Source organism: Leptonychotes weddellii, chromosome 13 (assembly GCF_054177405.1).
Source record: "Leptonychotes weddellii isolate Sample4059 chromosome 13, ASM5417740v2, whole genome shotgun sequence".
In the NCBI taxonomy this organism is placed as follows: domain Eukaryota; kingdom Metazoa; phylum Chordata; class Mammalia; order Carnivora; family Phocidae; genus Leptonychotes; species Leptonychotes weddellii.
Window position 1 is genome coordinate 55,336,390 of NC_138381.1, and position 21,891 is coordinate 55,358,280.

A 21,891-nucleotide genomic window follows, 5' to 3' on the forward strand; every position below is an offset into this window, starting at 1 on the left:
AGTGAAATGGATGAGCAGCCTGGTCCTCCAAACATACTCTCGCCTCCTGGGCGTCAACTGTGAACAAAGTGGGTGGCGGGCGTGGGTCTGAGGGCCACTGGCTGCTTCCATCACGGGCAGGCCGTGGGGGCTTAACATCATACCCAAGAGCTCCTGTTGGGGCGTCTAGTGAGCCTAACTACCGACTGTTCTTTCACCAGAAAGACGGGCTAACTTGTTGAAGCTTGTCCTACCTGTGGAGCAATTATTCTTTGAAGGAAGAGAAAAAAGAGCATGAAGTGGTTCTAAAGAGCATGAAGCTTCATCCAATGTAAGATGATGTAACTAACATACCTTTGCCCCCAGAGTCCCAAGAATTTGCTCTCACTGTAAAAACGTATTTTCCCTAATTCACCTTACGCATCACATGGAGTGGATCACATGCTCTTGAATCCAGATTATAAACATTCAAATGGGGAGACCTGGGAGAGGTTAAGAGGTACTTTACCAGGAAGGCACGCTCTCCCTGCCGCTCTGGTCAGGGTGACACCTACCGGCCAGGGCGGATGCGCCTACCGGCTGGCTTCAACCCCAAAACCTCGCTGACCCCCTGGTCTGGGCTCACAGGCAGACTACCCAGTGCAAACCTGCTGCAGCCAAATACAGAGGCGAGGCATGGAGGGTGCCTCCCGGTGCCTCTCTGCCCAGCCCAATCCAGCTCCAGAAACCCCTGGAAGGCCCAAACAGGAAGGCATGTGGAGTGGTTAATCAGTCACAGGACACTTTGGGAAGGACCAGGTCTACTCTGTGAAATAAAAAGCACTCCTTCTCCAGCCTGGGCCTTTCTTTCCATTTCCGTCTGTTGTAACAACTCAGTGTCTCCCTCAGCGTGACGACAAAGTCAGGACACCTAAAAACGACTTCAGACCTTTCCTCCAAAACTGGCTACCACCCCAAAATCCTGCATTTCTTCCCAAAGCACCATCAGTCACTCAGTTACCCAGACTCCACATCCTTTGCCCCCCATGAGCCTTACCCGTCCACCTTAAATCATGTTTCCCGCGGGCCTGCTTCATGTCCAGCCTGTGCTGGTACTGACGGTGCTGAAGAGGACAGCAGGAGATGACCCCCAAGTCTGCAGGGAGGAGGAGGGCTGCATGTGGAATTTTAAAGAATAAGCAGGAGACCCCGAGACATCGAACGACCCCCACGTTTCATGCTCGTCACATTACTGGCCCCTGCCAGTGCCAGCCCCAACAGTGCTGAGCCTGGACAGGTTTCCTTCTGTTTTTCATCTTGGTTGCTAACAGATACATAGTACGAAAATCTAAAGTGTAATTTTATAAATAATGCAAAAGACAAAGCATCTAGCGCTCACGCAGAATCCATTAACATTTCTGTGCCAGTCCCCAGACTATCTGCCACTTGGGACCTTCCTGGTCCTTCTATGTGCAACATCCTGCTTAGCACAGTCGGGCTAATTAATCTTCTTAAAACGTCTATTTGCACACAGTACGTTCCCACCAAATGAATCTCCACAGGTTCCTTGTTTACAGATTTGAAACTCCTCAAATCTAACTCATGTAGCACTGCCTTGTCCTCTAGGGATCCCTGAATTTTGGGCTAGTCCAGACCACCTCTCTATAGGTCACTTGGCAATGAGCTTGTATCTTATACGGCAATTCAGCGTGGTGCATGGGGGTGTGTGTGGTGGTGTGTGTTTATATGTGCACGTACGTGGTGTTTGTGTGGTTTATGCATGTGCATGTGAGGTATGTCATTTGTGTATTTGTGTGTGTACCTGTGTGGTTTATGTGTGTGCATGTGATGTGTGTGGTTTATGTATATGTGCATGTGATGCGGGTGTGGTCCCTTGTGTGTGTGGGGAGGTGTGAAGGGAGTGTGTGTGGTTGTGTGTGGGGTGTGTATGCATACGGTTAGAGGGAAGGAGAGAGGAAGACCAGACGACATGCCACCAGAGTTTCTCAAACTTCACTGTGCATGAGTCACCTGAGGTCTTGCTGGAATGAAAACTGGTCAAGTAGGTGTGGGGTTTGGGGTCTGACATTGCATTTCTGACAAATTCTGTGGTGACCCCGATGCTGGGGGCCACACTGGAGTAGTTGGGCTGAGAGCAGGTTCTCAAACCCCAGAAGGAGGAAGGGTCCTCAGGGGGCTGGGATGTTCTGACCCAGTGCCACACACGAGTCCAGGGACCGCCACCCTGAGGGGACACGGGCTTCATGTTACACTTGCCCCTCCCCACGTGTCTCGTTGAGCATTCACACAGTTCAGTGTTGGGATTCCAACCATGCACCCTGCAGTCTCTGTGGTGGAACTAGACCAATTTTTCAACATGCATCAGCTCCTATGACATTAATGCTTAGAACTGCCCAACAACTGCCATGGCTTTAGGAAAAAGCCCCAGACCTACAAATCTCACCTCCCACAGGCCACCCCCATGCTCGCCATCCTTCCGCCATTCTGGTCTTCTGGCTGATCCTCACCAAATCTCTTTCTGTCCCAGGGACTTTATATTTTCTAGTCTATCTGGAACTTCGTGCCATCTGAAATTACCCTGTTTGTCCCTTTGTTGACGGTATGTCTCCCCAGGAGAGCAGGAGCCGCTCGCTTTGGTTCCCTGCCACGACCCCTTGCCTCTAGAATCGTCTCTGGCATAGAGCAGGTACACAAAATTCTTTGAATCATGAAGAAAATACACATCAGACTGCTTGAGTAGATTCTGCACATTTTTTCCAACTGGACCATTACTGTGTATGAACACTGACCACCTTGGTCTCTTTGTTTTACATCACTGTGGGTTTTGGTGACCGTGTGAGAAAGTTAAGATGCGCTTGGAGTCTCCTCCTGTAGCCTCCATCCAGTGGCCCCACCTCCTGTAGCCAGCCCCAATCGGCTTTAGGACACCCGTGTCCACTTACCACACGACAGCCAGAAGGGCTTGCTAAACCCCTGATCTTAGGCATGGGTCTTCCCAGCATAACGCACTTCGTGGCTCCCTAGCACTCTGAGGATACAAAACCCCCGGAAGTGACATAACCATAGCTTCTTGAGAGTTGATCTCTAGCAGAGACTATTTGATCCCAAATAGCTAGTATTCTCTTCTTTCTTTCACGAACAGAAGCCCCAGGTTTAGCAAGGCTCAACAGTCCACATCTCTCTGCCTCTTGTGCAGGGAGGTGTGGCCCTGTGTTCTGCCCAAGAGGGGTGAATGGAAGGGATATGTGCAACTTCTGAGTCACACCCTTAAAAGGCCACTCTGCACACTACGCCCTCCTGTCCTTTTCCCCCTCGCCACCAGCTGGCGATGTGGCTGTGGTGAGAGGTCAGCTTTGGTCACGTGGGGAGAGAGCACCTCCTTAAAGCAACAAGCGACAAGGCACCCCGATCCCTGAGTGACTTCGAGAAGCAGAGCCCCTATTCCCCAGACTTCTAACTGGGCTGCTGTAGGAAAGAGAAAGAAACCTGCCTTGCTTCTGTCGCTGGTCTGTGAAGGAGGCCGAACCACCAACCTAACAAATGGGCCTCACCTAACCTCTGCATTCTCATGTCCCCCCCACCCCCCACTCCATGACTGCTATGCTCCAGCCAAAGTAATCATTCACCCTCAAGCCTCCCCCCCTCCACACAGAACCACCAGCCTTCTTCTGGCCCATGTGTTCTCTTTGTGACTCAGCTCAGACATCACCTCCTCTATGACGAGTCTCCAACTTCTGCAGGCGGAGGGGCATCAGTCTCTAAGCATGCTGCTAGGGAACTTGTGCAAACCAGACAGCTGGCCTCTTGGGATTCCACATCGGGCCACGCTGGTGAAGGAGCCCCGGCTGTCCTGTCTCTGTATCCACCTCCCACAGGTAGATTTTGCACCCTACGCAGGGGCTGCTCCACGATCAGGTCTTGGGAGACATCTGAATGAAGATTTCTTGGCTGCTACAGGCTGAGCTGATTGGTAACTCAAGCAGGAAGACTTTCCAGCAAGTGTTCTGGTGAAGCTGTATCTAATGGCCCTGGTATTTATGCATTTGGTCTTCCAGATCCAAAATATACCCGACTCTGGTGTTGAGGGGCTACATGCTCAGGACCTCTGTGGGCAGTTTGGGGAAGGTCTGATGTCATCTGGGCACACTTTCCGGAGGACCCAGGCCCCTCACTACAAATCACACAGAGGGGAGATTTATGGATTCAGGAGGAGAGTATTGAATCATGTGCTTTTTCAAAATATTTCTTGTCTGTGTCTATTAATGTTTATTACTCTTGTGCTATGATCATTTCGATGTGGGCATGTGCCACAAGGAAAGCCATGGAGCTTGCATACCCCGTGTCCCAGCGGCAGGGCAGGCCACACCGCTGTCCGTGTTCACTGGCAACCTGCGGTGGGGTGCGGTGGCCAGCCCTCTCTTTCTCACCCGCTGCTGCTGCTTCCGGCCCTGGGTCCCATCCACTGGGACACCTTAACTCCTCCCTCTCACCCGCTGACACACCCAGATAGGTAGATCCCATTTCTGAATGATTTCCAAAACCAAATTCTGCTAACCTTCTCCCATGGCCTGTCACCACCAGCCTCCAAACCTCCTCCTGCCTTGCTCCTTTGAAGTGTGGTCCACAGCGAGCACAGCAACCGCTCCGGAAAGCAGATCTATCTCCTGGCACCCCCCTGTGGCTTGCTGGGTCCCCCACGAGGACGGCAGGCCCATGTCCTATGGGTGAGGACCTCTGTGGCCAGCCTGGGTGGCACTCGTCCCCCTTGCCACCCTCAGTCACTCTCTGCTGTTCTCCCTTCCACACTTTGTCTTTGGACACGAGTTCCTTTCTTCCTGCAGGGGCCGACCCCATTTGCCCTTGAGGACCCTGCTCCCACCCGGCTCCTCCAGGAAGCCGCCTGTGGAGCCCTCTGCCCACTCACCCTGGGTGAGGCCCTTCCTCTTGGCTCAGTGGTTCCCTAACACCTGGCACATCTCAGTTACAGCACACTCACATCACTGGAAGGCACTGCCCAGTCTCTCCCACTAGATGCTCCTAGAAGGCAGGAGCTCTGCCTTCCATCAGAGCAGCTCCAGGACCCAGCCCTCCCTCACTAAGCAGGCCCCACCCTGCCCCCCAGACCCCAGGCCCCAGGCCCAGCAAGGCAATAGGCATTGTATGTAATGGATTTCCAAGTGTGGGGAAGCTATATGTAAACTAGCCTCCTCTCAGTTGCCCAGGACTCGGAAATGCTAGTTCTTCTAGTTCTTCGGGGAGTAAATGCACATGAAAAATTCCTGTGTGGAATGTAATTCCTACTTGGACCCATTTCATAGCATCACTAGGGAGCACAGATGATACCCCCCCAGTTTGGAATCATACAGATCTGAATTCCACCTGGGAGACCGCGGGGCGTGTGGGGGGAATCACTGAGCTTCTTGGAGCCCTAGTTCCCTCATCTGTATAACAGTCGCACCTCAGACACTGGGTGGTTGTAAGAATTAAAGGAGGAATCCTACATAAAGGTCTTGGGACACAAAATGGTGTACATATACACTCAGACCCATGCCACTCTGTTGTGGCAAATACCTGACAGAACTTAATGACTTACGACAAAAAACCAAAACCTGTACCCAATGTACAGATCTCAGATGGGATGACAAAGTACTAGGTTAAGAAAAGTTCAATTCATAAATGTTCCTACCCTGCAAGGAATAGCGGTGAGAGAGTGCTGTATTTTTTCAAACAGCCCGGATTCTCGCCACAGGCCCGTCCACAGGGGGATGGCCCCCGAGGCTGCCAGGACAGGTCGCCACCACAGCCCTTTACAGCTATTTTCACTCCTGGAGATCATAAACATTCTCATTCTGCCAGCAGTTAAGTCAGTGTATGCTGTTTTTTAATTAATGTTTTTCAGCTACTCACTAACGAAGCATCCACTCCACAGACCTCCTGGACTGGGTCTCTCCTTCCAGATAACATTCTATTAGTGCATAACATTGAAAACACAGGCTCTTAGTCACTGACACCTGAGTTTCCAGTCTAAAAGAAGGGACGCCATCCGCTTCAATGTCAGTGTCAGGGTCCTGTCCCAATGCCTCCTTCTGGTCTGTGCACCATCTTGATTCTGTGTTTCTGTCCCCAAGTCTGCTGTACAGTTAGTCTCCCAGACCCCAGAGCAACCTGTGTGTGCCCCAGAGCCCAGGGAACAGTTCGCCTAGAGAACTTGCCAGAAGTGGGGCTTCCGAGAGGCAGCAGGTCTGTTGGACTGAGAAAACGTGGCTCATGGGGGTGGAGTCCTGACAACCCTGACCATACGTTTCAGGTTCTAGACAGATTCGAGCTCAAGTGAGTGTGATGTGACGGTTCATCTTATGTGTCAACTTGCCTGGGCCACGCTAGTCTGGGTTTTTGTGCAAGGGTGTTTTTGGATGAGATTAACACTTTAACCAGGAAAGCAGACTGCCCTTTGGAATGTAGGTGGGCCTCGTCCAATTAGTTGAAGGCCTGAACAGAGGGAAAAGCCTGATCCTTCTGACAGAGAACTGTCCAGCAGACTACGGCTGACTTCATCTGCAACATTGGCTCTTCCTGCCTATAGCTTTTGAGTAGGTTCACTGGCTCTCCCTGGGTCTCCAGCCTGCCAGGCCACCAGAACTTGCTGGCTTCCGGTTGGTTCTGTTTCTCTGGAAAACCATAATACGCAGGACAATCAGTAAAACCTACAAAGTGAATTCCACATGGCTATCATGTAGCATAGGGGTCAGCAGTCAATATGCGCTAATACCTCACAAATGAACCTTAATCACAGGAAAGAGGAAGAGCTGATTAAAGCAGAGGTGGGCCATGGACACCAGGTTCTCCTGGGCTCACAGGCCAGCGAGTCTCAAAGCTCTCCAGTGTAACTGTCCCTCTTTAGCTTCATGGCTACGTTTCCTCCAACTTGCCATCTCCACTTTCTAAACTCCCGTCACCCGCCGCCCACTGTCTTCCTTGCACCCCAGCATGACTCCGAACCAGCCTCACCAGGCACCCGGCCACCTCGTGTGTCACATCCTGGGGACACCCTCACCCATACCTCAGCTGCCTTTTCTGTGTCACCTGACCCTCTCCACCTCAGGCCATTCCTTACAAGTGTCCAAGATCTCAGGCTGGGCCCTGCCAGCAGGGGCCGCTCCTGGGACCCCACCTACTGCATCCCTGTGGCCGGGTCCTCACCCTGTGGCACTTGGGCTCACTCTGTCCTGGCACCATTCCAAGCAGTCATGCATACCAACCAGTGAACCCTCACAATAACTCTGACATAGTAATAATTATCTTGCCATGTTCAAGATGAGGAAACTGAGGCACAAAGAAATGAGGAAAGTTGCCCATGGACATAGCTGTTAAGTGCAGGAAAAGGGATTCCACAGCAGGTACTCCCAATTTTCCATCTCTGACCAGAGCCAACCCCCTCAGGGATTCCCTAGTCCCTGACCGGTGTGGAGTTCTCAAGCAATGCAATCGACCCAGCTGCCTGAGCCAGAAACCCACAGGCTCTCCACAATGAGGTCTCCATCACCTTATAATTCATGGCCAAGGCCGCCCACCACACCATCATGGAGACTCACCTTGGTCAGTCTGAGCAGGACACCCCCCTGCAACCCCACCCTCCACTGAGGGCCTCCCTGTGCCCCGCCCCCCAAACCTCACCCACCCACTGGCCTCACTCTCCTCTTCCATCTCAGGCTTTAGTCAAGGTGCCACCCTTGGCTTTCTCCCCTCGGGGTGTCCATCTTCTCTCTCTGCCCTGACCCCCTTACCTCTCCTTACCCTCCCCAAGCCTGTTACCTAACTTCTCTAGTTTTTCCTTTTAAAGTCACAGAGCAGGTATGACTCCTTTCAGGAAGTTGTTCCATCTTCCAGGGCCTGGGAAGATCGCCACCACAGCCATCCTGCGTGCTACTATGATCATCAGCTTAGGCCTCTGTCCCAGGAGGCCTGCGGGTGGGGGGTGGGGGCTGAAATGCCCACTTCATGCCGAATGTATCACCCAGGCAGCCCAGGCACTGCCCTGGCCCCCCTGGGGTTGGGAGTTGGCCCCCTGGGGTTCGGACAGTGGACACAGAGACCCTGAAACTGGCTTAACACATGGATGGGATACCGCCCCTCAGCTGAATTCTTCCCTCATCTCCCATGGGAGAAAAATGTGAGCCTGCCAGCCTTCAGTTTCCAGCCTGATGAGGCTGAGAGACAGGGAGGACCCGGGATGCAAAAGTCCCCTTCTGATGGTTATATTTTAGATAACTATGGTATAATATCAAAATTTAAAAACTGACATTGGTAAAATGGGTGTTGTAGCTGGACACCCTTTTACCACATGTGTTGATTCATGGAACCACCACCTAATCAAGACACAGAACCATTCCATCAATACAAAGATCTCCCCCTGCTACCCTTTATAGTCACACTCCTCACCCTGCCCCCTTCCTCATGTGATTCCTACTCACTGACAACCACAAATTTCTTTTCCATCTTTATAATTTTGTTGTTTGGGGAATGTTATATGAATGGAATCGTACATTACTCGACCTTTTGAAACTTGAGTTTTTTCACTCAGAGATCCATCCAAGTTGTTGGGTGTATCAATAGTTCATCCTTTTGGGGCGCCTGGGTGGCTCAGTCGTTAAGCGCCTGCCTTAGGCTCAGGTCATGATCCCAGGGTCCTAGGATCGAGCCCCGCATCGGGCTTCCTGCTCAGCGGGAAGCCTGCTTCTCCCTCTCCCACTCCCCCTGCTTGTGTTCCCTCTCTCACTGTGTCTCTCTCTGTCAAATAAAATCTTTGAAAAAAAAAAAGTTCATCCTTTTTTGTTCCTATGTAATATTCTATGATGTGGGAATATAACCATCAGGAGAAACTGGATGAAATCAGACATTTAAAATATTAAAAAAAAAAAAAGAAAGAAAGAAACTAGACCTCTCTGTACTATTTCTGCAATTACCTGTGAATTTATAATTATTTTACTATTAAAAGTTTTCTTTAAAATTCCTTGGGTTGGGGGGAAAGTCCCCTTCTCCTCTCTACACCTCAGGGTGTCAGGGCTGAGCTCCTCCAGCCAGCCTCCCACGCCTAGGCTGGAACTCACCAGCATCATTTCCATGCTCTGGCTAAGAGGTGAGATTTCAGGCTACTCTCCCCTCAGCCCCGAAGACTGTCCTCTCCACTAACAAGCGCCCCATTTGGGTTAGCAAGTAAATATCTCAGGGCCACAGAGAGGCTGACTCACCTCCATGTGGGAGTGCCACCAGCCTTTGCTTCCACCCCTTTAGTAAGATGGGGGATTTCACGGGCTCCTCCTGTCAGTGCAGATGCAAATGTCTCTGAAACAAAGTGCTCCTTCTCATCCCCCAGCCCAGCTCCTGTTAGCAAATGGGCATAAGGAACAAGTCTCTTCCCCGACAACAGCATACAAGGAAAATGGCCAGCTGGCCTCAAACACAGGGTCAGAGAGGGGTGGGCCCTGGACACTTGGACCGCATTGCCCCCAAAAAGGGCAGGTGCTACTCTGTGCCTGCCAGTTGTCTCTCGGGAGTTCTGTCTTGGCGGAGGTTTCAAATGTTGGCAGAAGTTTTACAGTTGTAAGTGCAGACTGACCCCCACCCTGTGGAGCTAGGCAGAAACCGGAGGCCTGGACCTGGGGCACAAAATGCCACCTGGGGCCAGGGGAGGTGAGGGACGGAAGGTGGGCAGTGGGGAAAGTGCCACCCACCACCTCCCTTCCTCCAGGAGCTGGCACACTGAGCCCCAGCGGGAGAGGAGTAGGGATCTCTTCTGAAAGAAATGAGTGACCCAAGACCTCCACATACTGACATCTGGGAATCTCCCAGAGAAAATCCAGGAGCTTGACTTGGGATCATTGTAAGGTGGAGTCCGTGGGTGGACAAACCTGCTCTCTCCTGGTCCAAGGACCTGGCCTTAAATCCCATCCCAGGCCAAGGGCTCCCAAACTGGCGTCTCCACCCTCAACCTCTCCCCTGAACTCTGGATGCAAACACAACACCTCCACTTAGAAATCCCCTGGCAATTCAAGCCTGACGTGCTCAAAACACACTTGACTTCCACTTCCAAACCTGTTCCTCCTGCTGTTTCCCCACCTTGGGAGACGGCAAAACCATTCAACCAGTTTTGCAGGCCTGAACCCTTGAAGGCATCCTTGCCCACCCCACCACCCCACACACACACTCTGCGTCCACTCCAACAGCAGGCCTGACAATTCAGCCTGGGAAACGCAGCTGTCTACCACCTTCTTCGCTACAGCCCAGTCAATCCGCCCTCATTTCTCACGTGCTCTATTTGAACAGCTCCCTATCAGATATCTGATGCTCGTCCCCCATGGAGTTGTAGGGCCCCATACAGCAACCAGGGCGGGCTCCCGACTGCCCTGTAGGGCCCCAGACAGGACTGCCCAGAACTTCATTATCACACTCAGAGTAAAGGTACAGTCCTTTCCAGAGTTCCTCAATAAGTATTTGTTCAGTGGGTGAATACATTTCTAATTAGTATTTTAGTACCACCATTGTAAAAACAGGAGATAGTCAAGCCAAGCAACACATGAAAAGGCACTTAGGTTCATTAGGCATATGGGACATGCAAATTAAAACAATGAAATACCACCTCAAACCCATCCAAATGGCTATAGTGGAGAAGACAGACAATACGAGTGTTATCCAAGATGTGGAGCAACATGGGCCCTAACCCGTGCTGGGAGGAGTGGAAATTGGTACATCCACTAGAAAACTACCTGGCAGAATTTCATACCTGATGACACAGCAGTAATTTCACTCCTATTATTAAAATATCCCCAGCAGAAATGCATACATACATAACCAAAAGACACATGCAGGAATGTTCATAGCAACATTATCCGTAACTCCAAGTTGGACATTATCCAAAGTTTCCTCAAGAGTTGAATAAACAGTCATTTATTCACATAACAAAATACAGCAGTGGTTCTCAATGTGCTGTCTCCAGACCAGAAGCAGCTTGGTAGAAATGCTAATTCTTGGTCCGGCTCCTCACCTAGTGGATCAGAAACTCTGGGGATGGGAGTGAGTCTACCTCAACAAGCCTTCCAGGTGCCCTCTGATGCACGTGAACATGGGAGCACCACTTCTCCACAGCAATGAACCCGATGAGTTTGACCACACTGAGGAGATCATTAAAAATTCTGTTGGGAAGGTGGAAAATGACTGTTGGTAGGTACACAGAAAGCTAAGCAAATGAAACACAAAACTTTTTTTTTTTAAGGGAAATACAAGTTGCCTAAGAAAGCAAATATGTAATACAACTATATACCCAGCTCAACCAGGCAATACAATTGTGTGGTCATCAGAATGTGAGCACGGATAACGACGGAAGCAATCAGGTAATGCAGCCACACAACATAATAAACACTGTCTAAAACAGATGACTCAAGAATGAGCAGTGGAAGCCTGTGATTTAGAAGACAGGTGTAACTATCTGAAAATTGAAAACAGTGATGTCTGGGGAGCAGCATGAGGATGAGGGACCGGGCACTGCTGTTCTCATCACAGTCCTCTCAGGAGTATTCTACTTGGATCAAGTTGCCTGTGTGAATAACTGATAAAAATTAAAATCCCAAATCCAAAACACTGTGTTGGCAAAGCCAGCCAGACAGGGGCATTATACTGGGTCAGAGCCCACTGCTGGGTGTTCTCTGCCCTGGGGCGTCAGAGGTGGACAGAGAGCATCTACATTCAGAACACGTCGGGGAAAGCACACCAACCAGACCAGGGACAAAGCTGGGAAGACGCACAGGAATGATGAGGAAGGTCATGTGGGAAGGTCCGTGAAGGAAAGGTTGGGGAACTGAATCCTGGAGGGAGGGTACAGTTTTCCAGGAGCATAAGGAAGGCAGGAAAATACAATGTGTGTTTGGAAAACGCCAAGTAGTTCAATGTGGCCAGCCAAAGGGCTGGTCCATGCGGGGGCTAAAGGGATAGCAGCCTGCCTTCTCCAGTCCAGACTGAGCTTTGGGAAGCAGCACCCGCAGGGTATGTAAGGCCAACTGGAGAGCCTAGAGGTCTGGAGTACTGACTGATGGTGGATCCCGGGCTTCTGTTTCCCTGCTTGTCCTGAGATTTTGTTACCACTAGTAAACAGAGATGAATTTCCTGTGAAGCTAATGCAGCTGGGGCTCCAAGGGTCCCGCCCTCCCAGAGGCTCTGTGAGGTCCTTAGCATAGTGTTCACATGGCCACACGTGAACGCCCTTTCAAGTGTGCAAAAATCAGCTGTTTTAACTGCAGATGTAACCACGGTCTCTTCCCACTATGACCCCCGTTATATTTTGTGTCAGGTGGCAACGGAGTGGGTCCTGGCATTTTTGGCTACAGGCAAGTTGAGTGGAGATGAAATTTACTTTGGGCTTGATGGGAGATCTGCGGGGTTTGCCGTCACACCTGTCCGTAAGTTATTATTAGCCATCCTGTGTAGGAATGGCTTCCAGAAATGCTTCTACTGTCCACCACGCCGACTGACTTGGCCTGGGGACATAAAGGGCTGGGCCAGGGGAGCATGTGTGCATGAGCTGTGGCAACTGGCACATGGGGTCATGAAAGAAATAAGCAACCACATGGAACTAGAAGCCAGTCTGCAGAAAATTCTTCCATCTCTTACAACTAACATATAAAAGAAAATTGACAGGATTCTCAAATTTGATGGCAATCCTAAATATCTATATAAACCTACCCAATAATAAATGTGAAGCCTAAATAAACTTTTCTAAACTATCAGTAGTCAATTTCAATTAGTCATGCTACAGGAAAGCCTGAACTTATCTTTCTATTGGCTCCGTAGAAAATAGCACAGAATCCTTGTCATTCGAAGGCACAAGGAGCATGAAACAAAAAAATGTGAAAAAAGTCTTACAAGAAACTGAAAAGCAGCTAAAGGATTACTTTTTATGCATTCCGATTTGTTAGCATCTTAAAATTTATACTGCTGTGATTTTTCTTATCCTAAATAATGTTTATACCTAATTTTGAATTTGTAATTTTGTATTTTTTTTTCTTTTTTTTTTTTTAAAGATTTTATTTATTTATTTGAGACAGAGAATGAGAGAGAGAGAGAGAGCACATGAGAGGGGGGAGGGTCAGAGGGAGAAGCAGGCTCCCTGCCGAGCAGAGATCCCGATGCGGGACTCGATCCAGGGACTCCAGGATCATGACCTGAGCCGAAGGCAGTCGCTTAACCAACTGAGCCACCCAGGCGCCCCAGTATTTTTTTTTCTTAAAGAGGGCTCCTAAATGTCTAAGCTTCACGCCCAACAAAATCTGGATCTAGTCTTATGGGACGATGAAAAAAAGCAGTTTTCTAAAATACTTGTGTTCACACATCAAAGATGATAAACACCCATTTCGATGAATATTACTACTTGTATTTGTGGTGTGTGATAACAGTGGGACTAAAGTCACTGCCTTCCCCAAGGCCCCATAGCCGGGGAGGGGCTGCTGCAGGGGCCCCAGCAGGGGTGGTTGGGCACGCAGGAATGGGTGGTGGAGAGGCAAGGAAGAAGGGAGGAGGAGCCGGGGAGGCCACTGTGGAGAGGGCAGCACTTTGGGGCAGGCTGCTTTTGTGGAGACCTCTCAGGATGGGGTAAAGGGGCGGTGGCAGCAAAGTGTGTAGGACTGCCCTGACCCAAACCTATGTCTGAAAGATAAAGGGCATCGACATTTATCTCTTGGGAGGTCCCGCCCCGCCCCCCATGCCCCCACACTACTTTCAGCATATAGAACCCTCGGGACTCAGGAATTCAGCACACAGAACTGTCTCAGGAGCAGCTGAGAGGAACAAACTTAATAAAATAGCAGAACTTTGGGTACTGATGAGGGGGTGGGCATGTTGGGTCACAAGGCCACTGTAACTGACCAAATACTCCTTTAGCTAAGGAGGATTCAGAAAAGGATCACCACTACCTACCTTTTCATCCCTCTTTGGGCTATCCTCTGGGCTAAAGGCCAGATTTTCTCCAATCAGCACCCCATTCCCGTGAGAACGTTATTAAGACAATCTGTCCCACTTTACACAGGTTGCAATGACCTTGTGTGGCTTCTGTTTGTTCCAGCCATAGACCATTCCGGCCACTCTCCCCTCCACTGCCCGGCAGGCAGGAAGCATCGCATAATGCCCAAGACGGAGCCCAGGACTCTGGGCTCCCTGACCGGACTCCTAATGGCAGAATCTTTATTTTGCCCCTCCCCCACTCTCAAAAAAAAAAGTTTGTTGTTGTCAGGTTGTGAAAACTTAAGATATCTCTTAATAAGACCCTTAGAATTGTGCCTGCCATATTGCAAGTTCTATATAAGCATCTGTTCAATAAAATAGATGTTTTAAAGACACTTCTGTTTCTTCAAGGATTTAAATTTGAAAAACCATAGAAACCCATAACAAATCACCAGGGTTTACAGTGTAGTGTCAGAATCCTAAGCTGGCTTCTCCTTAAAGCCTCAAGGAAGAAGAGTTTTATGGTAGAACCTAAAAGTTACTAAATATCCTGATGATGCTCATTCTGGAAAGGAAGTGAGGGGCCTGAGAGGGAAGGAGGGGGAGAGCAAATGCTCCCTGCACATAGTGGATCTGCTTTCCAGGAAGAATGTCCTGCCGCTGCAAACTTCAGCATTCTAGCACTTAAGGTTGGGGGTCCTCCTTTTCCTATAGGAAGGAAAGGCAACAGAGCCAGGGGATGAAGTTTCACAACCCACCTTTTAAATCTTGCCTTCCTTACAGGCTGAATCTTGAATCCTTCAAACCACAGAGGGAGGGCCCTCCAACACAAAATGTGTCTACTCAAGTGTTGAAATTAACGTTTAAAGGGGATTAGAGGATTCACACCAACATAAAGCCCTGTCCACCGAGCACGTGACAAATTCAGGGTTGGTAAGTCTGACTTTAACACCTAGGAAGAACCAGCAGAGCATCTTCATATTGCTAGACCTGAAAAAGAAAATGCTGTTTGGATATAAAAAGTCAATCTGCTCACACTGCCACTTCTGTCCAAACCACCAGAACACAATCATGTACCTTAACAAGGCAGGAGTAAGCCATCTCCCCACTCTAACCTGACCCTGACCATCCTGGGACAACCACCACCGCTCATTCACTGCACAAGGACTTCCAAACTTTACAATGTGTCAGGCACTGCTTGGGGTACTGAGGAAAAGGTGGGGAGCAAAACGCAAAAATGACAGTGAGAAAAGAGGAGCTGCACTCCCTTTTCAAACTCAAGTCGCAGGTTCTCTTTAGCTATGCTGCTTGATTTTCATCCTTCTTCTGGTCAGTGTAACAAGTTCCTCCAAACACTGAGGGAACCACTTTTCAGCTGTGGGCCGGAAGAGGAATCAGATTCGGGGTGCTTGAAGAAAAACAATCAAACAGCAAGCCCGCCACAGCTCCGGCGGCAGGGATTTAAACCTGGGGGCAACCACACCCACGTCCTGGCCACAGGATCTATTCAAAGGTCCTTAAAAACAAACAGCTTCGGCATTTAAGCCTGGGAGGGCTTCTTAAATCCCAGGACTCTGATTTGCATAGCCAATATATTCTAACCTACTCTCTTTGACGCAAAGGTCAAGTCACCTACAGTTAGACACTCAACTGCCAAAGGAGAGCATGCTTCATGCGTGGCTGCCACCAGAGAAAGAGGCGCTCACCTCTCCTGGCTCCTGTGACGGAGAAGGTAAAGGGATGGTCCGTGCCATAAACCAGTACAAAGATTTCTTTCACCATATCACGCCCTAGCACCCTCGGTCCGCGGATACCAGACGCCCACCGCACGCGGTCAGGCCTCGCCGGACCCACTCCGCACCCGGGGGCCGCTCCTCCTGGGCCGCACGCTGTGCCGGCCCGGCTGCCCTGAGCCCCGGAGGGTCTCCTTCCGTCCCACAGGACTTCTGCTCGGACTTGGCGAAGTTTCGAGTGGGCACCCAGCGGCCAGAGCGCCGCCCGGCCCGGGCCCGCTGGGGCTGTGCTCTCCAGGACCCTGCCGGGCGGGGGAGGAGGGCCGCGGCGCTCACCTGTCCCGCCCGCAGCGCCAGCTGCACAGCCGCCTCGAAGCACTCCTCCCAGGGGCCTCCGGCGGGCGCCGCCTCGTCCTCGCCGCTCGGCTTCATCGTGGCCTCGCCGGGCCCCGCCACCTCTAGCCCTCCTCGCCGGGCCCCCACCGGCTCCCGCCGCCCCGAAGCCAGGCTCCGCACTGCTTCCTTCTCGTCCCGCCACTCCGCGCCTCGGCCTCCGCCCGTCCCACAGCTGTGCCCGCGGGAAGGGCAGAGACCCGGCCGCCGCCAGGGGAGCCGCGCGGCGCGTCTCGCGTCCCGCCCGGGCCCTGCCCCGAGGCCCGCCCCTCTCCCCTCTCTTGGCCGCGCCTCCCACTCACAGCCCCTCCCAGCGTCGAGCCCCGCCCCCTTCCCCCGCCCGTCTGTACCCCGCCCCTCCCGGTGCCTAACCCAGCCCCTCCAGCACCGACTCCCGCCCCTCCCAGAGAGGATTCTGGCCCCACGGGGAGCCCAGTTCCTCCTCGTCCCGGATCCCTCTACCTCTGGCCCGCCCCTAGTCCTGCCCTCCTCCCCTCCCCGTGCCCCTCCCCGCCGCGCGTCTAGCTCCTCGCTCCGCCAGGCCCCGCCCTGAGGCTGGCCCCTCCCCGTCAAACCCCGCCCCGCCAGCCCTCGGCCCCGCCCAGAGCCCCGCCCCGCCCGCTCCATGCTGAACCTTCCCCACCACCCTCCCGCGCTCACCGTCCCCCGAGAAGGGTGGGTGCTGGGGACTGTGGGCCTGGGACAGAAGCCCCGGAACACGACTGGAGCAAGGTCTCGGAGTGGGGGCAGTGCGCGCCCGTGGCTACGACTCCAGCCGGGCACCGGATATGCAGTGGGCGCCCACGCGTCTGCGCCAGTTGGGGGCGCCTCCGACCCTCTCGCCGGGTCCAGGCGGTCCGCGCGCACGTGGCCCGAGGGGCGGCCAGGCCGAAGAAGCTTCTTTCATCTGCTGACGGGTTGCTCTTCCTCAGTCGACAGCCACAGGACGCCGGGGTTGTCAGCCTGCTCGGCCACCCGCGGGCGCCCGCCCTCACAAAGCGCCTGTGTTCCCAAATGTTTGGATGCAAAGGAGAAGCCTTCACCCCAGCGAAAAACCACACACTACGATGACAGTGGGTTTTATAAACTGTCTGAACTCAGAACTCCGATGTGGAGCCCAAACTGTGACTAGTCTTTATTTGCAATGAGGAGCGACCTTTTCGACCTTGGATTCTTTAATGCTGCTGAACACTGGCACCACCTAAACATAAATACAAGGCATTTCCTGAGAAGGTGTCTCTAGTTTCCAAGAGTTTAATTTCATAAGCCGCTCTGCCTACCCTTTTATAAAATATGCTGACCCATATAAAGTTATTCTGGAGTGTCACTTCTCAGTCTGGGAGAACAATGGGAGTTTGTACGAGAACCTTGATGGGACGTATTTTACACAACATAACAAGGGAATAAATGTTTTTAGATTTTGTGAGCACTTTATGTCGAAACATCTTGTAAAGAAATTTTAGGTTTATGTGTAAGAGATGAAAATTACAAACAATAAGGAGGAATTAGGAAGCCAGAGCTGGGCAGCGCACTCTAGCCTTGCCCAAAAGCTTGGGAAACTAAGCCAAGAATTGCCCCAGCTTCCACAAAGGCCATTTGGGGGCAGCTAAAAGCGTGCTCTGCTCCATCCTTTTTGTTCCCATTTTTCTTGGTTTTCAAGATATGGAGCTAGACTTCTAAAAAATACTTAAGACTATGTTCTGGATGCTTCACTTTAAAACTAAATGCATTCAGTTGTTGATCTTCATGGCAGGTTTTCATTAGAGGCCCCTTCCAACACCAAGCAAAATTTGAAGTTACAAAATTTCTCTTTGGTGCCTTCTTAGTTCCCCTTTCTGTACACCTCTCCCCCCTACTCCCTGTCCTGGACCAATCTGGGACCTCAATTATATCTTTAGATAAGCTCTCATGCTTAGCCTATCTAAACATCTCGAGAAAAAGACTTCATAACTTCACTGATGAACTCTGAAATAGCTTAAGATAGAATTATGTGGTTTGGAGTATGAAGTTTGGAGCCAGCCAGATTTTCCTAAGTTAAAATATTGGCCTCATTTCTTCCTTGCTGTATGGATTTGAGCAAATTACAAATAACCCTCTTTGCTTCAGTTTTAATTGTTCCTCAAATTTTTTTTTTTTTTGTAAATATTATATGGGTTAGGATCCATGTGTTTGGCACTTGTGTGTTTGCTACTATTATAAAAGACTGGCTCACCAGTGATCAGCATATTGCTTGGCACATTATAGGAGTTTAGTAATTATCTGTTAATCATTGAATACTGAAATCAGCTTTGTCTAATAGGGTATCCAAGTTTCTCATGCTTTACTGACCATTCTCTGTGGAAACAACATAGTTTTTGACCATCACAACCTATATGCTAGTCTGCTCGTTACCTCTTTCAGAGGCCCTGGGAAATCACATTTACCTTATTAAGCCCCTAGAGTACAAGGTTCTGCCTTGAAAAACTACTTCTTAACTGTCCCTTCTACCTCCACCCTGAGGGTGCAGCCTCCATGGACACTCTAGTTACCAGGGGGCGGAATGCAAGGTGACTACACAGGGGCCAGAGAAGAGAGGAGATGGTGGGGGGGCGGGGAGGCAGTGAGAGAGGGTAGAAGGGCAGACAGGACAGACTGTCTCTTTTTTGTCTTGCCTTTTATATCCTTATTAATCTGGCTGTCCCCTCAGGTCCTTTCTGGAAGAAAGCAAAGTCTAAATAAAATGTCAATGAAGTTCTTCTATCCACTTCTCTAACTTCCCAGATTACTTTGAAATCTGATCTTATTCTCTAGAACCAAGACTCACAGATTGGGACATTTGATGAGCTTTGTTGTTTCATCTCATCTGAATTCCTAGAAGTAGGCCCCGGATAACATTTGACCATTCTTAGCCTTGGGTGTGGAAAGTTGGTGTTACGGGCTGAAGTTTGTTGCCCCCCAAATTCATATGTTGAAGGCCTAACCCCCAGCACCTCAGAATGTGACTGTACTTGGAGACAGGGCCTTTAAATAGGTAATTATGTTAAAATGAGGTTGTTAGGGTGAGCCCTAATCCAATATGACCCGTATCTCTATAAGAAAAGGGAATTTGGGGGATGCCTGGGTGGCTCAGTTGGTTGAGCGTCTGACTCTGGGTTTTAGCTCAGATCATGACCTGAGGGATCAGTACTCAGTGGGGAGTCTACTTGAGATTCTCTCCTTCCCCCCCACTCCTGTGCTCTCTCTCTAAAATAAGTAAATAAATCTTAAAAAAAAAAAGAAAGAAAGAAAGAAAAGAGAATTTGGGGACAGACACAAAAAGAGAAAAAGGTCAGCTACAAGCTGAGAAGAGAGGCCTCGTAGGAAACCAAACCTGTGGACACCTTGACCTTCGATTTCTTGCCTCCAGAACTGTGAGAAAATACATTTCTATTTTTAAGCCATCCAGTCTGGGAGACTTTATCATAGCAGCTTTAGCAAACTGATACAGTTGGGAACCAAAGAGGGCTGCCTGTGCATCACCACACTTAGGGTTATAAGGAGCTTTTCTCAGCCAAGAAGCTTTGTAGAGGGCCATAGGGAGCCTGGCTCCCTAGGATGGAACAACAGAGCCAACCCTTCTGCCCGCCACCCAGCTCCCTGCCAAGCTGTGTGTGGGTGGGTGGGGGGTCACTTATGCAATAATTGGAGGCAGCCAACACCACAACTTCTCACTAAATTAAGTCAGACAGGTGATTACCAACAAATGCTCTATATTTAAATATCACCCAACATTCTGTGCATGGCTCCATAACAAAGAACAAGTCTAGGAGTCCTTGCAAAGCTCTGTTCCAGAGGAATTGTCTATAAAAAAAATTCTCCGGGGGCGCCTGGGTGGCTCAGTTGGTTAAGCGACTGCCTTCGGCTCAGGTCATGATCCTGGAGTCCCAGAATCGAGTCCCACATCGGGCTCCCTGCTCGGCGGGGAGTCTGCTTCTCCCTCTGACCCTCCTCCCTCTCATGCTCTCTGTCTCTCATTCTCTCTGTCTCAAATAAATAAATAAAATCTTTAAAAAAAAAAAAAATTCTCCGAAGGTTATTTGTCCTCATTTACTTCCATGTAAAAAGAGATGCTTTTTCCTACTCTGGAAAAGCCTCCCAAGTCATTATTCCCATTGAGGAAGGGGTGAATGTGGTGGTCATTACCCCTCCTGCTGAGTGTGACCTTGTACCAGCGAATCCCTGAGAATTGACCAGGTGTGCTGGCTTTCAGAATTTTGCAAAGCTTTTCTGGGACTCCTATTTCTTCTTTGCTATTTTCTCAACTCACTGCTTACTTGGATTCTATGTCTATGGATCCCACCATCGTAGACCCTGGAGACAATGCAATTATACTTCAATAACTGATACCACCTTCATTCTGTTAACCTAACCTGTAAGCCCTCAGTCCTGTAAAATAAATTTCCAATGTTTCCAGTTCCATGCATCTGAAATTCTTCATGAGGAGGTTCATGAAATTAATGATGCTAGCAGAGCAGATGGTATTTCATAATCCATAGACTCAGCGGTACTACATGCAACTCTCTTTATTTCCCCATAAGTGGATTCTTTCTAGCTTCCCCTCCTGCCAATGGCAGAAAACTTACTTCTAGGACAACTCACATGTGTCAGTGAGTTTTCAGATTTTCCAAGTTCAAAATTCAATTAATTCAGCTTTGGGCTGTCCCCCTTTTCCCTAGGTGGGTCCATGCAAAGGGGTCTCTGCCTTGGAAGAAGACACCTGCCCCTTGAACCTTGCTCTGTCTTACGCTAACAGGATGCTGAGATGGGACCTGCCCCATCCAGGCCCCTCTGGTCATTCCTTCCTTTGACAGCCTTGGCCATCGTGATCTGGGGTACTGACAGATAGTGCTAGTTTTTCCCTCAACCCCCAGGCCCTTTCGGGTCTCGGGCACCCCCTCTCTGGGGCACTGTGGATATGGGATGCTCCCCAGGGGAGGTTCCCAGCTTGGTCTTTCCAGCTTGGACAGTTTCTCCTGGGCTGGCTCACCCTCCCCCAAGCTGGTGTCGTGTGGAAGGAAATCAGGTCATGCATGCTTCCCAAATCGTGCCAGGAAGGGGCCCAGGCTTCCTAAAGTTTACCAGGAAAAGACCTCCTCTCCTGCTACCCCCCAGCTCCGCCCTTCTGCAGGAGGGGGCAGAGTGGCGGGCCTTAAGCTTTAACTCTTCCCTCCCAGTGCTCCTTCTCCGCCCCTCCCCCATCCCGTTCTAGTGGGGGTGGGAGGGACACGGCCTCTGCCGCACCATATCTTTTTCAAAATTTTTATTGTTTTGTCAGCACTGACCAAATGGGCAAGCTTTGTTCTGAGTTCTCATGATAGTGCTCCTCCCGCCCCCTTAGGGTAATTCACCCTCAGATCTCACTGCTTGAAGGAGGAAGGTTCTTGGGGTTGCAAACGAATGGAGAATGGGATCTTACTAACAAACTCCTCCATCTGCCTGTATTTTAAAACTGGATTGTTTTCAGGGAAATGTTTCTCTGACTTTTTATTGAAAGCTTATGTTCCATTCGCAAAGCTTTTTTTTTTTTTTAAACCTAAAACGCCATTGTCACATTATCGTGGAGAAAGTTTGTTTGTTGCTACATACAAAATGCTACAGTTATTAATAACATTTGAGAGGAAGACACACAGTGAGATTCTGCTGCATTTAATCCAATTACCGAAACACTTGACATTTTGAAGTGGATGGAACAATGACCAGCCCTGAGTCAAGGCAATTCATCTCAAAGTTTTATGTCTTCATTACACAGATGCCGGCTTTTGGAAGTGTTGGTACTTGCACT

General features: G+C 50.2%; 1 protein-coding gene across 1 annotated transcript in view; it reads right to left on the bottom strand.

Annotated features, from left to right (window-relative positions):
- The window catches only part of IMPA2 (inositol monophosphatase 2), a 44,698-nt gene extending 28,355 nt beyond the window's left edge, over nt 1-16,343 (bottom strand). Inside the window, exon 1 of the mRNA XM_081801601.1 lies at nt 16,035-16,343. Within this exon, the coding sequence (XP_081657727.1) occupies nt 16,035-16,130 (96 nt within the window). The 5' untranslated portion in view covers nt 16,131-16,343. The remainder of the gene's footprint in view (nt 1-16,034) is intronic.
- Nucleotides 16,344-21,891: the final 5,548 nt, after the last annotated feature.